At 41.0% G+C, this 16,979-nt stretch overlaps 1 protein-coding gene across 1 annotated transcript; it reads left to right on the top strand.

Annotated features, from left to right (window-relative positions):
- The first annotated feature begins 383 nt into the window (after nt 1-383).
- ARL6IP1 (ADP ribosylation factor like GTPase 6 interacting protein 1) lies at nt 384-16,622 on the top strand. The gene is made up of 6 exons (XM_063428852.1): nt 384-543; nt 8,744-8,877; nt 10,431-10,550; nt 14,468-14,585; nt 14,749-14,833; nt 16,274-16,622. Exons 1-6 carry the CDS (start codon nt 508-510, stop codon nt 16,390-16,392), a joined length of 612 nt encoding a protein of 203 aa, XP_063284922.1. The 5' UTR covers nt 384-507; the 3' UTR covers nt 16,393-16,622.
- Nucleotides 16,623-16,979: the final 357 nt, after the last annotated feature.

Here is a 16,979-nt window from a genome sequence, read left to right as displayed (position 1 = left end):
TTTTTATTCTATTATCTTAAGGTTTACATTTTGTATCTTTTCCTGGATGAATAAAGAATTTAAACAAACTTTGGACTAAAGCCTTCTAGATTCCTATACACCAATGAGATGAGCTCTACACCAGCTGGTCACATGAGACTGCATATATGTGTATTTAATGTGCTGGTGATACAGTATCCAGCCATTGCTGGCCTAGGTCTGCACTGAACATGCTAATCGTTGCTAGGCAGCATTTCAGGCTCCGAGCTCTAAACACAACCGAGCTCTAAACACAACCCACTACACACTGTCACACAATCTGCCAGCTTCCAGGACAGCGCGCTCTCATTGGCTGCTTCTTCGACGCGAGCAGCTTGATTCCTCCAATCAGGTACCCCCGCACGCTGCTGCGTTCTGTTTGCCGCGGAGGCTGCCGGGAGCTGATATTTATCCCGGGGCTCAGCCAAGCGCTGCGGGCAGTTGAGTGATAGCAGGGAGAGGAGAGGATCGGGCTGGGCCACTGACACAATGGACGAGGGGGACAACAGGAGCACGAACCAGCTGGTAAGACACGGCCTGGGCCACCATGGCGGCCTGGGGGGGCTGGGCTCACGCTGTGCGGGGTGTCATACCGGGGATGGGCTGACTGTGTGTGGGGGGGGGGGGGGGTCTCAGCCAGACACCTTGCAGGGCCTGCTGTCATATACTGCATTAATACACAGGGAGAGCACAGCTATATACCGTGTGTGAATATATCATATAAATAGAGATCACATCCCTCTGACTGGAACTAGGGCAGGATAATGTGTTCTTTATCTGTCAATCGCTGTCATCATTTATTAACTCGTTTTAATTCCAGTTTAAAATAAAAACCCCTCCCCCCCCCCCCCCCCTTCACAGCCCCCAATGATGTTGATGAGGGATATAAAGCTAATACATCCTTGTTTTTTGCTGAACTATAAATCCTGTGATGCTGTGCCAGTCTTAAAGTTGGCAAAGCCTCGTGGGGGTTATAGTTCTGCTCCCTTGTGGCCACCCGTGATGGAGGTGGATTATTTACTTTTGGTAAATTATATTTGTATTTTTTTTTATTTATTTTTTTACGGTCTTATGTTGTTGTTCGTAAAATATATCTGTGTTGACAGCTTGATCATACATCAGCTCTTGGACATATGGCATCCATTACATTTGGAAGCTGCCAAATATTTAGTTGTTCCTCAGAAATTTGCTGATAAAAAAAAAAAAAGTCAGCTACAGAAATAATAATATTAAATCTTAACCCCTTAAAGACACAACTTCAGAAGCAAAAGGTTAGCTTGATGGAAATTCCTTAGGGGGGTTAACTGGTATACACTGAAAGAATAAAGCTAACATCATCATTATTATTATTATTTTGACAGAAGTGTTTAACATATTTCATTTGAACCACTTCTAGGTTTTGCTAGAAGATAGAGCGAGAGAACCTTGTGTGATTTATGATAGATGGTGGGGGTTGTATTTCTAGGCAAATCATTATGATGAAGTTCATCTTCTACAGATTCCCAAAACATTGATTTTATTTCACTTAGTGACTGTGGACTCTCTATGATTAATGTGTTTCCTCTATAATATAGAGTAGTGTGCATGACTTGCGTCTGTAGTGACAGGCCTTGAAAAGGGAGGTGTCTTTTATTAGGTAACTACTGCCATCTTTATGCCGTCTAGCTTTCAGCAGGTTTGCTAGGGAAGTGAAGTAGAAACAAATACTTCCTCTGGTTCATGTGTTAAATACAACACAATGTGTTGCAGACAGTGTCGCAAAAGGAATACAGATTAAAACATAATAGATATGCCATGTTTCATTTATAAGATTTTTTTTTTATTTTTTTTATCGTACTAGATGGAATTATATATATATGTGTGTGTGTGTGTGTGTGTGTGTATGTATGTGTGTGTGTGTGTGTATATATATATATATATATATATATATATATATATATATATATATATATATATATATATATATATACACACACATGTTTATATCATCCCATACATCACATCTAATTCTAACATTATAAGAACAGTCTACAGAATCTCATGCAATTGCCAGTGGGTCATCAATCATTACTGTTTACATGACAATGTGAAAACCCTTTGCTAAATTCGTGAAGAATGCTTTAAATGGCTTTGCACTGTTTCAAAACCCTTGTGAACTCTAGAGTCGCAATGTCTCTCTTGGAGACTATTGCAAATCGCTGCAATATGAAAGGAAGCCAGGCATGGCTTTTTATGCTGTAGTCTGTCTGATCAGGGTCCTTCTTGTCTATTGTTTCTGTATTCCTAAATTTGTTTGTCATCTTGTACGTTTATGACTTGTGTACAGTTGGTACAGCACGGATAATTGGATGTTCAATGCAATGAATGCTGTATATTGTGCTCACAGGCTTAACTCTTTCAGTGCTCTGAACAATGCATTGCATCACATTTGAAAGCAGTAATGCCATAAAAGTTTTCATTACATCAATCCGTATATTAGAAGTATATTTGTAATTACCATTAGATGATTCATCCCCTCCCCAATTAGCCCCTATACCTGACAGTGGGGTTGCCAATTGGACAATATTAGCTCATCTTTTCCAGACCTATCCTCTTTTTTTGATCATCTTCGTTGCTCAATGCAACAAAAACCTAAGGACCAAATAACACAGTGCATAAAGAGGTGACCCTTCAGCTCAAGATTGACCAAGCATGACTTGCAACATACAGAGGACCATAGAGCTAATTAATCTAATTAATGCAACAGTGCTTCCTGAAGTCACACTAGAGTACATGGTGGATGAGTAGGATAGAAAAGGATGTAGATTAGTGCATAACTGCAAGCACCATAACGACTTTGTAGTCAGACTGTTTTGGAGCCGCTCCCAGCATTCACTACGATCGGTGGAGGGCCAGAAACGTCTGATAGCTCTCATGAGCTAAGCCTGCAGCAATTCCATAAAGTTAATAGAAAAAAATATATAATTAATTTGGGTGGGGATCGGCTATGTACTAGACTTCGTTCCATTATAAATTTATTTCATTCTAGAGATGCATGCTAAATAAATGTAAACTGCTCCTACTTGCCATATTCCAGTACAATCCTCTAACATAATATTTATATATTACTAACCACATTCCACAGAAATATCTCAAGTGTTCTGATATTGTAGTACCAGACACATATGCTTCGTATATCTGCGTGCAGGGACTAGCTTTGTATATTTGGGATTGTTCAGCTGATCTTTTGGCTTCAATTAAGTGTATATTAATAATTTTAAACTAAGGGAATCCGATCTGGGTTCCTTGGATTGCAGAAGCTTTTAAAAATAATATTTATCTGACTGACACCATTCTTTGTTCACAGCCGTGCCAGTTTCAATGTGGTTTCTTGTTTGTTTCGGCCCATAATATCTTGATACCGCACAAACTGTCCCATTCAATATCACAGGAAGTATTCATAAAAGCACAGGTTTATTAGTCATAAATAAATCAACATATAGCAGACAGAATCCTCTCACAAACCCCACATTATACAGGTAACTTGTGTATATCCAATAAGATAAAATGTAAAACAAACCACCACCAGTACCTGTATCTGTGGGATTTAGAGAGGGGAGACCAGACAAAATGCTGGTAAGCCGGATGAAAAGACCTCCTAAGGCAACGTTTCCTAATTGGTGTTTGTGAAACAAAATGGCCGCGGGCGGCAAGGGAGCACTCTCCCCGGCTCAGCTCCCTTGGGTGCACAGCAGTGATGCCGGAGCCGGAATATGATGTCACTCCAGCATCACTAACAGGCGCGCGAGGGAGCAGAGCCAGAAGATCACTGCACCCTCGCCGCCCGGCAGGGTGCAGTGAGCACCACTGGAGCGCATGCCTCTCAGCCCAGCAGCCCCACTGGACCACAGGGACACAGACTACATGTCAGCACTCCCAAAGATACGGAGGTTGGGTGGAGTAGAATTTAAAAAGAAAATAATATAAAAAATTGTATGTGTGTCTGTTAGGGAGTTTTGTATGTGTCAGTGAGAGTGTTTGTGTTTGTATGTGTGTTTATCAAAGAGTGTGTATCTGTGTGTCAAGGTTTGTGTGTGTGTGTGTGTGTGTGTGTGTATATATGGGCCAATGGATATCAGTGTGTGTATTTGAATGTGTATCTGTGCGTCAAGGTGTGTCTGTGTCAGATATATACTTTCACACTGACACACCCACTGGCGCATACAAATACAGATACACACACACACAGATACATACACTAAATGTGTGTGTATGTATATCTGTGTGTCAGATTCATACACACAGGCACATACAAACACAGATACACTGATACATACACTTTGACACACACACACTGTGTATCTGTGTGCAGGGATGTATTTACCACAAGGCATTTGCCTAGGGCGGCACTTTCAGGGGGCGGGCCAAAAAATGCCACCCAAGCTCCCTGACAAATGCCTTGTTTGGGGCTGTCCACCTTACTGTCAGTGAGAGAGTGAGTGTAGCTGTCAGTGTGTGTGTGTAATTTTATGTGTATCTGAGAGTGTGTGTTAGTGTGTGTGTTGGTTAAACAGTGTGTGCCAATGACTGTGTATCTGTCAGTGAGTGTATATGCGTGCATGTATCAATGAGGGCATGTGTCTCAGTCAAAAAGTGGCCTTGACACGAAATTGGGAGGGCAAATTTAGATTTTGGGGGTGCCCGAATTTAGTCGTGCCTAGGGCAGCACAAATCCAAAATACACCATTGTCTGTGTGTCAGACACGCGCGCGCACACACACACAAACCAGCACACCAAAAAAACGGCACAATGTGTAAAAAAATAAAATAATTTTAATTTGGGGGGGGAGATATATCTGATTTTGCTGTATAAGTCTTGAATAGCTGGTGAACATTTTATTGTAGATCTCAAAGTATTGCTTATTTAAATTTACACAGATCTACGACACTGATGCAGTCCTTCAGTGTGCTGGGCCCAGGCAGCAATCAGGTTAATGTTAGACGTGGGACATTCCTGGGAGTGCCTCCAGTTTTCAAAAAAAGCAAAACTGCTATGTTGATAAGAAGGAAAAATGCAAATGCATTGCCAGTTTGTTGTTTACATGAATTCTTAATCTGACACCATTGTAGCATTGGTACTGCTTGTGATCTGTAGCCAGTGCCATTGTCCTGTGGCTGGGTATGAAAAGCCACAAAATGACTCCTGTGTAATTTTAATAATCAAATGTATTCCAGGATGAGTTGGTTTCTGGGTTTTTTAATCCATCTATGGTACAGATATTTTCTGTCAAAGTCTCCAGAAGAAAAATAGAAGGATAAGGCATAGGGTATGACATAATAAGAAGCACAATGAAAGACAAGGAAAACACCAGGCTAATACCAGTGGTGTTGTATAAGAACTGATTTTGTTATATGCCATTAGAAATGCATAGTTTACATTACAGCTTAGGGATACCTCCACTAGCCACTCCTCAGATGACTGCTAGAGGTGCTTCCTGGGGCAATGCTGCACACTGTGCAGTACTGCTATTCAGTGTCTCAACCCTCTGCATCCAGACACTGAACTTTCCTCATAGAGATGCATTGATTCAATACAACTCTGTGAGGAGATGCTGATTTGGAAGGGCTGTGTTTGGCTTGTACTGGCTCTGCCCCTGATCTGCCTCCTTAACAAGCTCAGACAATCCTATGGGGAAGCATTGTGATTGGCTGAGGGAATCACTTCTGATGATCTCAGCTGTAAGCGGGTAGGGGCAGCAGCTGCAGACTTGAATACAAGTAAGTTTTTTTTTTTACTATATTTAGGGAGGCAAGGGGAGGCTAGATGGTGGTTTTAACACCATAGGGTCAGAAATACATGTTTGTGTTCTTGACCCAATAGTGTTCCTTTAATGTAAGAAAGCTGTATGTTATTCAAGGGGAGCCCTTAGTCTAAATAGTTAGTATGACACTAACATTAGGAATACATGTTTATATTCCTAATTTTAGTGTTTCTTAGTTAGTGTTAGTATATTGTCCTATGCTTTAACAGTAACAGTCCATCTTTTTTCAAAGAAAAGTAAAATAAATATATAAGCACAATAATAATTATTATTAATGAGAAGTAATTGCAGAATAATTATTGAACGGGTGGGCTTGTTTCATAAAGTGTAGTTTTATGTCCAAACTGTAAAAGTGAACCAACGAGTATGAACCTTGTTTTCATACAAATACTTCAAGTGTCACCTAACTGAAATTGCTTGGAGCCTCGGACAGCAGTGATTGCATTGTAAGCAGTATTGTAATTGTGTAATCTACGCTTGTGTAGTGTAGTCTGCTTTGCAGGCAATGTGTTACTTGGCAATATTCTTTCATGGTACTTGTAGAGCATAGTCTGCTGTATTTGTAACCTGTTTTGAACTGTTGCTTTTAAAGCAGACTCAAGAGCGATTTAAGGGGAGTGTTCTCAGGCGCCTCATATTTGAAGGCAGATTTACTCACTCTAGCTTGTTAACAGTGTGTGGGCTGTAATGTTAACTCAGTTGCCTGTCCCACTAGTCCCGGTCTTGTTACATTCACCTGTCATGGTGCACCCTGTCACACACTACCAACCACTTAACATTCCATGACACATTCACATACCTCCACCCAACTAGATACCTTGATAATGTTTGTGTGTGATGGTTACATTTTGTGCTATGAAAGCAAGCTGCATTTGATGCTCCTAATACTATTTATATAGCAGACTAGTGTTCCATGTGTAACCTGTTTAATAGTAAGGTCTGCTATGCAAGTAGTGCGTGTGGCTGTTAATCAGTAACATGCTATCACACTTGTTCTGCAATATATACATAGGATAGCCAGGCTCTATACAGCAGTGGCAGATGTTCTTAAAATTACTGTACGTGCTTTTAAATGCAGAATCAAATATACCCTTTTTCAGCCATATTTACATCCGGCAGCAAATATTGAGCAATTTCCCTATTTTGCTCTTTGGATTAAATGAGGTTTGTTTACATACTCTGGTGTCGTTTACATCCAGTAGCTAACTGCTTGAAATTTACTTAACATTTTACTTGTATTTTGCCTGATCCCTTGAGTTATTTGGATGATCTGTCCATGTTATCTCTTCATCCCAAAGTTTTTCCGACTTGGGTAGTAATAGTGGCAGCACCCTTCCCATTTCCACACGGGCGACGGTTTTAGAGCTCTCTGCCCACTAATTTATGTGATTAATCTCTACCGTTGCATCTAGTGTGACCGGATACCCAGCGTCTGTCTCAGACTTTGTAGTGGAGGGTGCTGTGACTGTCTCTCTTCACGGATCTTGTAATTATTTATGTATTTATTTTGTTGATTTTATTCATCTACCTCGCATTATCAAGTCCATTGTTATTTATTTTATCATTCTATTTACTGTGGGATATTTTGATGTGTTCTATATAATAAACACCTATTTTATGTCTGTTAACATTTGACAACTTAGTGGATCTTCACTTAATTTTTTTTTATTGGTAGATCCTTACCTAACGCAGTATCGCTTAGGGGATATTGTCTTGTAAGAATATTTTATACTTTGCAGCATTGAGAAATAACATTGTATTTTATATTCTATCTAACCTGAGTTTATTTGTTGCGTTTGGAGAGGAGTATGTCAACTTGAATTTTATTTTTGGAGCGCTCACATGTCAATTTAACTTGCAAGAAATCTTGGTTTTAAAAAAAAGAAGGAAAAAAAAAAACTAAATTGGGTAAAAGGAACATCACTGAAATAGCTACTATATGTAAATACAATGTATGCGCAAAAATCACTTAAAGGGACACTCCAGGCACCCAGACCACTTCTGCTCATTGGAGTGGTCTGGGTGCCAACTCCCACTACCCTTAACCCTGCAAGTGTAATTATTGCAGTTTTTTATAAACTGCAATAATTACCTTGCAGGGTTAACTCCACCTCTAGTGGCTGTCTATTAGACAGCCACTAGAGGGAACTTCCTGCTCTATAGCACAGGAAACCTGTGCTAGAGCGTCGCTGGACATCCTCACGCTGTGTGAGGACCTCCAGCGTCGCTCAAATCCCCATAGGAAAGCATTAAAATTAGTTTTTAATGCTTTCCTATGGGGAGACGTAATGCGCATGCGCGGCATTGCCGCGCATGCGCATTAGCTCTCCTCGGCCGGTGGGCGGGATCAGTCTCGGCCGACGGAAGAACAGGGAGGAGCGTCGCGGAGGAGGAGACAGCGGCGAGGGACATCGCCGCTGCCTCAGGTAAGTGACTGAAGGGGTTTTCACCCCTTCAGTAACCGGGGATTGGGGGGTGGGAGGGAGATCGTTTTCCTGGATCGTTTTCCTGGCACTGGAGTTTCCCTTTAATTGATCATTACTCCAACTGCGAGCTTTGCTACAAGGTGTAAAGAAGGCTGCCTATTTGTTAGTGTGTCAATGTGCCTTTAGCTTGCAGTATATTCCATCATAACGTTAATGGTCAGGGTCCGTAACCAGCATTTGTCATTTGAAAGGAGCCATTGAATCATTTGGTTGCATATCATTCTGCATATCCTGTCCTACATTAAACTGTTTTGTTTGTGATATGTTTAAACTTGGATTTGCATAGTGTCTGCCACATGGAAAGGGCCAATGTTGCATGGTCTAAGCAGCTGCTGAGGTATAATGATGTAAAGGAGAAATAGCTCTGAACATTTTATGGATATAACTTGCTTTTTATACTTGGTGACTTTAGGAGTGAACATATGGATTTCTTTGCAGGCTGCAGAGACTGCCAACCTTGAGGAGCACTTTAAAGAATGGGGTGATGTTATTTTGGTTGCTGACCGTGTCCTTCGTTGGGAGAAGCCGTGGTTTCCTGCCATTGTGATGGGAGCAGTTTCTCTTGTGTTTCTGTAAGTAATGCCGTTTTGATCTTAATTCTTTAATTCAAGTTTTCACAAGTTTAATAGGACATTCTAGGCCAGTGATTGCCAACCTGTGCCACAACACTCCTGTGGGTTTCAATACTCAGGCATTCAGCGCAATGAATAGGATTCTAAGCCTGTGCTCCGATACCCTCACTGAGTGCCAGACTAGAAGGAGAGGTGGAGATCATGCACTCTGCCACTGGACCATCAGGGAATTCTTATTAAGCTCACTGGACCACAAGGAATTTATTATTAACCACCACCGATAAAAAGATAATTAACTCCCACTGGCTCACCAGGGAAGTTGGCCTCCTCGCTGCAAAAAAAAAAGCAGAAGCAGGAGAGGGGACAATTTTTTTTTTCTATTTGTATTTTATTAATGCAATTAAAGTGGTTCCTTCACCCCAAACTTGCCCGTTTCCCATTGTTTCTTCCCTTCCTCTTTCAGAATCTGTTCTTCTGTTTTTCATCTGTTTCTCTTTAACTGCATTTTTCTACACATGTCAACGGTGGAACTTAAGGCAAGCTTGATTTCCTTTGTCAAAATAACTTTTCCCACAATACTTACCTTTCCATCCAGTCCTTCCATCGTAGCCTTGTGAGATCACCTCACATCACTTTCAATCTGGACTCCATTTAACACGTGTGGGAATTAGATCCCGTTGCATACGCTGGGAAGATGAAGGCAGAGTCACTACTGTTGTCACTACTGTTGTCACTACCAGTAATTATAAGATAGTGGTGCCAGGAATGAATATCCAGGGATGCAAAAATTTAAAAGTTAACAGCCACTCGTGGCTTTTAACAAAATGAGTTATTTAATCTGTTCGATGTTCGGTGTCTGCATGTAAAGTGTGCTGACTCTGGATTCAGTCTGTGAGTCCAATACTTTTCTTTGAGAAGCATTGAGGAAAAACTTCTCTTGGTTTTGGAGACATTCCTGACTGTTTGACCTTCTCTCAATTTTATTATGATGTCTCCAGAACCCATTGATGTCATTATTTTTATTATAGTATAATCATGTTTCCGTGTCTTTATTTTTACAATATATAATATTGTTTCATTTCTTTTCTCGCATTATCTATATAATAAAAAAAATATCTATCTATCTATCTCTAGGTCAGCACCATCCTGGACAAGTACCATTATGCCCAATATTCTTTAAGAAAGAGAAGACCACAGGCACTCCAAATTAAAGCCGTATGCAGATTTATTGGGGAAAAAAATGCAACGCCATTTCCCAATAAATCTGCATACGGCTTTAATTTGGAGTGCCTGTGGTCTTCTCTTTTTTGTATATTATCCTGGGATTGCTGGTCCTGATCCAGAGCACCCTTAGCCGTTGGGATTGAGTGCGGTTCCCACTATCCACTCTGCGCAATATTCTTTAAGGTCAAAGTGACTGTTGCTCTTTAAGAAGACATACATGTCCCCATATATGATATATATTCCTCTAAAGGGCATTGCACAATATTCTTTAATACTTCAAGTCTTTGTATTGTAAAGATTATTTTAAAATGTAAATGTTCCTGTTGCAGCTTGGTCTATTACTTGGATCCCTCTGTGCTCTCTGGTGTTTCCTGCTTTGTGATGCTTTTGTGCCTGGCCGACTACCTTGTTCCAATACTTGCTCCAAGAATTTTCGGCCTTGCTCAATGGTAAGTTTAGCAATTGAATTGAAACTGTTGCAGCCATTTCATTTAGCTGTCCAGTTAAAATGAAAGTAATGCGGTTGTTTTGCATCCATTTTAATTGTATTCTTACTATTTTAGATCTTTTCCTTCTTTGATAGTAATTGCTCCTGGAATGTAGCCAGGAGTGAACCAGGTTCTTGATAACCCTTGAGAATGGCAAATGTCTTACTAATTGACCATTGAAATGCCTTGTGAGCTTAAGTGAGGCTTAAAGTAACTATTTTGTATCCCTCTATGGTGTGCTCTGCACAGAAATAATACATTAATGAAGTTGGCTTGTCCAAAGACTGAGGTGTTTTGTTTTTTTTAAAATCCTTTATTAAAATACCATAATAACAACTTGTGTACCCCTTGGGAAAAAGCAAACCTGTCCCTAAACTGCCATAATAACTTGCGCATCAAAACAGCATAGTTGCATAGCTTATGTGTTTTGGTGTTTTAAATCCAGTCAGCCAGGCGGCTGGTTAAAATTTTATGATGCTGTGGTGCTAGACTCCATCTCTTGAATTTGATTGTGCTCTCTAGGTAATATATGAAACATTAGTTTGTTTAATTCTCTAAATGTTAAATTGTGGCACAGTGAAAGCTGAATGGCATCATTTTTTTTATTCTTTATTTTGGTTGTGCAAGGGTTTGACAGGCAGACTTATTATTATGCCATTACATAAAATACAAGCATTTCAAAAGGGTATAGCACTGTGGCATATAGGAAAAACTGCACTTTTTTTTTTTTTTTTTTTGGTGTTAAGGTAGCAAACAAGCAGGAACAAGTTATGTCAGACAATGAGATGACAACAGGTATATTAGAGACATATTACGTAGGCTGACAATAACTACAACGTGGGAGGAACGGTTTGTAACATGCTAAACTAGTAATATTTCTATAGCTTAGTGATACTTTTCAACAGGTGAAAGCAGAGTTTAGGTTGACATTTAATGTAGTGTTTGTGTTTGTGCTAACCTGACGTGTTGGCCATTAAAACCATCTCACAAAAGAGAATACTAATGTGGGATAGTGCAGTACCCCTAACCTAGGGGGGCTACGGGGGAGGGAGGTATTGATGCCATATGTTGTATGGGTCCAGGTAATACCCTTGTAAGGGTGGTTGTTCGGTCGTCGGACCTTGGGGTTTATGTTTGTGTGTGTGTTCCTTCTGTCTCCCCTCTGTGGGCAGGTAAGGTAGGTGTCCCTTTGTGGGGGGGGGGAGAGGGAGAGGGAGAGTTATTATAGCAGTAGAGGTACAAAAATATAATAAACATAAAAGCAAGTAACAATTAAAGCAAGAGTAAGTCGAACCAGTCCAGGGAGTGTTTGTCAAGAGTCCCAACTATGTCCATACAGCATGGGTGTCTGTGTCCCGTTAGCATGGTCATATGTCTGTGCCCAGCATGGTATCCTACGGGTCTGGTGGCGGTGTGGTTCTGGAACGCGGCACAAAGGGTGTCACTGTGGTCGGGTCCCAGGTGCTTGTAGGCAGACCTGGAGTTGTTGTCGTATCAGGCAGTCCCAGTTTTTGAAGGAACGACGTAGCTTCTTCCATGGCTTGTAGGACGTGCGTGGTTCCGGCTCGGATAGAGTTGTCTGCTCCCCACCTGTATGTTGGGCCAGCTGCTCGTAATTGGGTGGTGACGGGGCTGCAGGATTTTCTCCATAACAGCGTAGCCCTGGAAAGATCCTGAAAGAACAGCAGGGCGGAATCCTCGAAGGTAAGTGGCGTTTTGTCTCTTATGGCTTGCATGACCTGTATCTTTTCCTGGACTGTGCGGCATCTCAGGATGACATCTCGGATCAGGTTAGGTTTCGTGTGGGTTGTCGAGGGGAGGCGATATACTCCGTCCGGAGTCAGTTTGCGGGCTGCTGCTGGAGGCAAGAAAGTTGCGAGGAGGCGTCTTGTATATTGGGGCAATTCCTCCGCGGATACTGTGGTCGGGATCCCCCTGATTTTTATGTTAAGCCGGCGGTGTCGGTCCTCCATAACTGCGAGCCGTCCCATCAGGAGCTTCTGGTTTTGTTGCAGCTGGAGGACCGTGTCCTGCACCACGTGGATCTTGGTGTGTGCCTCTGTTACCCCATCTTCTACCACTCCCACTTTCTCTCTAACCTCCTTGAGTTCGGTTTTGAGCCTTGCTGAGTCCGCCTCTAGCAGTTTGTGTATATTTGCCAGAAGAATTTTCAGATCGCCATTAGTGGATGAAGCGGTGTCATCTGAGGCGTCCGCAATTAGGGTCGGTGATGCCCGAGAGGCTGGTGCTGTCTCTGCCTCTTGGCTGTGGTGCTCGGTTTCGGCTTCACTTTGGGTTCCCTCCGATGATGCATGGGATTTGTGTTGTGCCGGCCGCTGGAGCATGGTCCCGATATCTCTGTTATCGGACCCTGCAGTAGGTTTCTGCGACCTTCGGCCCATAGCCGGTTCGTGTGGCGGCACCTCTGCTCCTGGGTGGCCTGCGTAGCTGCTCCTCAGGAGTGCCTCGAGGTCCGTGGTTGTCAGCGGGCGGTAGGCCTCAACTCGGCGGCGCCGCTTCTGCTGCTTTTGCGGCTGGAAAAAAGGCATCAGCCGGTTCAGCTCCGCTTGCTTGTTTGGATTCTCCGAGTTGTAGGGTCGGATCGGGAGTATTTTGGGCGATATCTGGCGAATTAAGGGTCACTCAGGGAGAGCTCTGAAATATGGCGTCAGGTTTGAGTTCAAGCTCCGCCGAATGGCATAATTTTAAGCAAAAATCTATTACATTTGCATACATTGTGCAATTTTCATTTTAATTCACTGCCGTTTGGAATTTAGTGCATAAACCCTGTGATAAAGGAAAACTGTAGGCACCATAACCACTTCAACAGAGATGCTCTGCTCTCTACAATTCAGCCCCCAAGTATGTCATAACAATTGATACCAGAGATTGGGGCAGTGATTGTCAGAGTGCTCGTCTAACACTCTCAGCCAGTGACTGCCTCTTCCAGTTCATCATTGGAGATCAGGCCATATGCATCTTTTGGTTAATGGTGAATAATCGGTCATCTGGCTTTCACAGGTTCAAAATAACTTCAATGATTTTGTGCCTACTTTAATTTGGACCTTTAAATATAATCATAGTGCCATCTAGTGGTCAAAATATCAAATTGCTAGACAGTACTATTAATAAAAAAAACTTCATGGGACACTCCTGCCCAAATATATTAAACAACTACTAAGTGAATATACCCCCAATGAAAACATTTGTTTGTGTGTTTGTGTTTTTCTTTTTCTTTGGAGTATATCTTAAAACAGCCTGCTTACAAAAGCCGCAGATCTCTTGCATGCATGCTCTTTCCAGCTGCTTGCCTTTTGCGTTTAGAGCCACTGTAACAGGACCAGTTGCCAGACAGCCAGGGGGGTGTAACAAGGTTAATTTATAAAAGGTTTCATAAATATTGAAACCTGCACTTTTTATAAAATGGATTAAAAAAAACCTGGGCTCAGTGTTCAGACATAAAGCATTTCAGCAAGCTAAAGTTCTTCAGGTGAGGGCTGAGTGGAATGCATAATAATTAATAATAATAATGATAAATAAGAGGATAAAGAAAATCCACCTAGTATAGTTCCTCCATGTGCGTACTAGAAGGGCAAATGTTTTTGAATGTTTGTACTAAGAACTAGAACAGTCTAAAGATTCTGAAAGGGTTATAGTGCAGATTGACTTGCTTTCCCTTCATATTTTAGTGGTAGAAAGAGGATCCAGGCACTACAAGTATCTTCAATTTTATTGATTGGAATGTGGTCGTTTTTTTGTTTTGTTTTTTTTTCATATTTTGTGATACATTTTTATTTTCGTTTAAAACATCTCTGTTTCTTCTGCCCCCGAGATACATTGAATCATGTCCTACATATTCTACCTTTTTGCTATTCCAGGAGCACTGAGCAGCACCAAAGATTCCATGAGATCTGCAGCAACCTTGTGAAATCACGTCGAAGGGCTATTGGCTGGTGGCAACGTCTCTTTGTCCTAAAAGAGGAAAAGCCAAAAATGGTAAGATTGCTTGGAATGGTTGACTTTAATGTGATAGTTGGGGGGGGGGGTGGGGGGAAGGGTTAATGACTAATTAAGATAAAGTTATAGATGTACATAAGCATGATAAAGGTAATGTTAATTCCCCCCCCCCCCCCCCCCCCCCCCCTCTCTCTCTTTTCAGTATTTTATGTCTATGATAACTTTTCTTGCTATGGTTGCTTGGATTGGACAGCAAGTTCATAACCTTTTCCTCACGTATTTGATTGGTAAGTTTGGGACTATAGAAGCATTTGCTTTAGTGTGCATCCTATTTGGTTTTGCCAACCAAAGAACAGTGTTTTATTATTAATAATAATAATAATGCACCCCAAAAACTTACATGTAATTCAGCTGCAAGGCCAAGTTCTCCCTGTAGCCTGATGCACTTTGCCAGGTGTAACTCGCACTTACACCACTGTGAGGGATGTCAGTCAGGGCCTTTACGGGGGAGGGGGGGCTTATTGCCACCATTGAACCTTTTTTTTAACAGCGTGCTCAGGACAGACATATTCAATGCACAGATTTAAGATTAGCCGGACCAGAACTCTCGCTCCAGGTTTGCTGATGATGCGGCTATGGATGAGCTTCCTAGGTATCTCTTCATTAGGAGTGTTTCATACTGAAACACTGCACGTACAGACTCCTTGTACCAAGACCACTTTTAATATCTGAAGTGGTCATGGCTCTCCATGACCAAGAGTGCTCTACACAATGTTAACAATCAATTATTGCTATATACAGAGGGAGCCCTATTGGATGTCCAATATTTATAGCACTTTTATATATAGTGTTACGTAAGACTGGAGCCAGTACTGAAGAATATTCCTAGCTTGTCCTGTTGACGAGCTATTTTACTGCATCAACGTGTGCTGAGCATCCTTTTGGTGCACACCACAGAGCTCTTTCACTTAAAGTAATAGACCTTCTCTGTGACTTTGCTGCGGTAGGAGAGGTAAGCAGTACCACTGGAGCCTGTTTTACCGATGACACTCCTGGTACCATAGCTACTGGAGCAGACTACAGTGGTGATGGTGCTTGAAATCTTCCATTTAAGGCAAGTGCTCTGGATCTCATGGGAAACCTACTCTGTCAAAGATAGTGCCCAAGTTTGGTAATTATTCCACCTACATATCAACCAAGCAAAAGGAAGTTTGTGCTTGTCTTATTTGGATATTTTTCTAATAAATATAGGGCTAAAAGCATTCTCAAAAATAGGTTTACTTTAATTTTATTAGATGTGGGAATGCAGGGCTGCAGGCACCCAAGGAACACAGATAAGTTGTCAAACTGTTCTTAAAATGTTTGACATATTTCTTTTGGGAGGGCGCCAGGGCGCTACTGCCACCATAAGCACTATAGTGAACTGCAATACTTATGGTGCTTGCTGTGTTACTTTTATTCTAGCTTTGTGGACCTCACTGGAAACCTAATCTGTAAAAGCTGGAGTGCTTATGATTGATCATTACTCCAACCACATATCAACCCAGCTATCTGTTTTCTTTTCAGTCAACTTGGCTATTTTTCTTTATTTTTCTTTTTTTCTTCATATAAAAATGTCTACTTTAAATAGCTGAGATGTGAGAATGCAGCATTTGTAATGGGATACTGTTCTATGTGAAGCCATTGATGCTGTTATATTTTAAATGACACCACTTATTTACTTCCAGTGAGCTTTTTACTACTGCTTCCTGGTCTGAACAAACACGGGATAATTACAAAATATGCCGGAATGGGAAAACGAGAAATAAACAAGCTCCTCAAGTTAAAGGAAAAGAAGAACGAATAAAACAAGGATTGCCAGATTCAATAATGCAATCTTCCATGGGAGCATTTTTTTTTTTTTTAATTTTCCCTTCTGTCTAATATTTGTGTTTTGGGGACATTTTCATGCTACTGTTCATTTCCTCAATAACTGCCAATGCTGTATCTTTTTAAACTGGTTGCACTGAAACTTAATGTTTGTTTTGGTGAACAAAGAGTTAATATTCCTTGAAGAGTGTGTTTAAAAAAACAAAACATAAAAAAACTGCTGTATTTGTGGGTTGAATGCAAAATCTCTGGTTTACTTTTACCACTTTTTTTTTTTAAATTGTTTTTCTCCTTTTGTAAATATGTTTTTTCCATGTGTTTTCTCTTTCTGTATACAATGCACTTGTGTTTTTTTTTTTTTTTCTTTCTCCTCCTTAATATTTGTCTTCCGAATGCCAGTGGATGTAATAAAATGTAGAATGTTAAACGTTATGTTTCCATGTCATTTAGGTTTTATTTTTGCTTTTTCCTTGTGTTAAGTCAAACTTAATTTTTTTCAAAGACATGGCCTAAAGAAATAATTTATTAGTGATATTGTAGAAGGTCTTGATGGTAAGGTATGTC

Source organism: Pelobates fuscus, chromosome 8 (assembly GCF_036172605.1).
Source record: "Pelobates fuscus isolate aPelFus1 chromosome 8, aPelFus1.pri, whole genome shotgun sequence".
In the NCBI taxonomy this organism is placed as follows: domain Eukaryota; kingdom Metazoa; phylum Chordata; class Amphibia; order Anura; family Pelobatidae; genus Pelobates; species Pelobates fuscus.
This window is presented reverse-complemented; position numbering and strand designations above follow the sequence as displayed.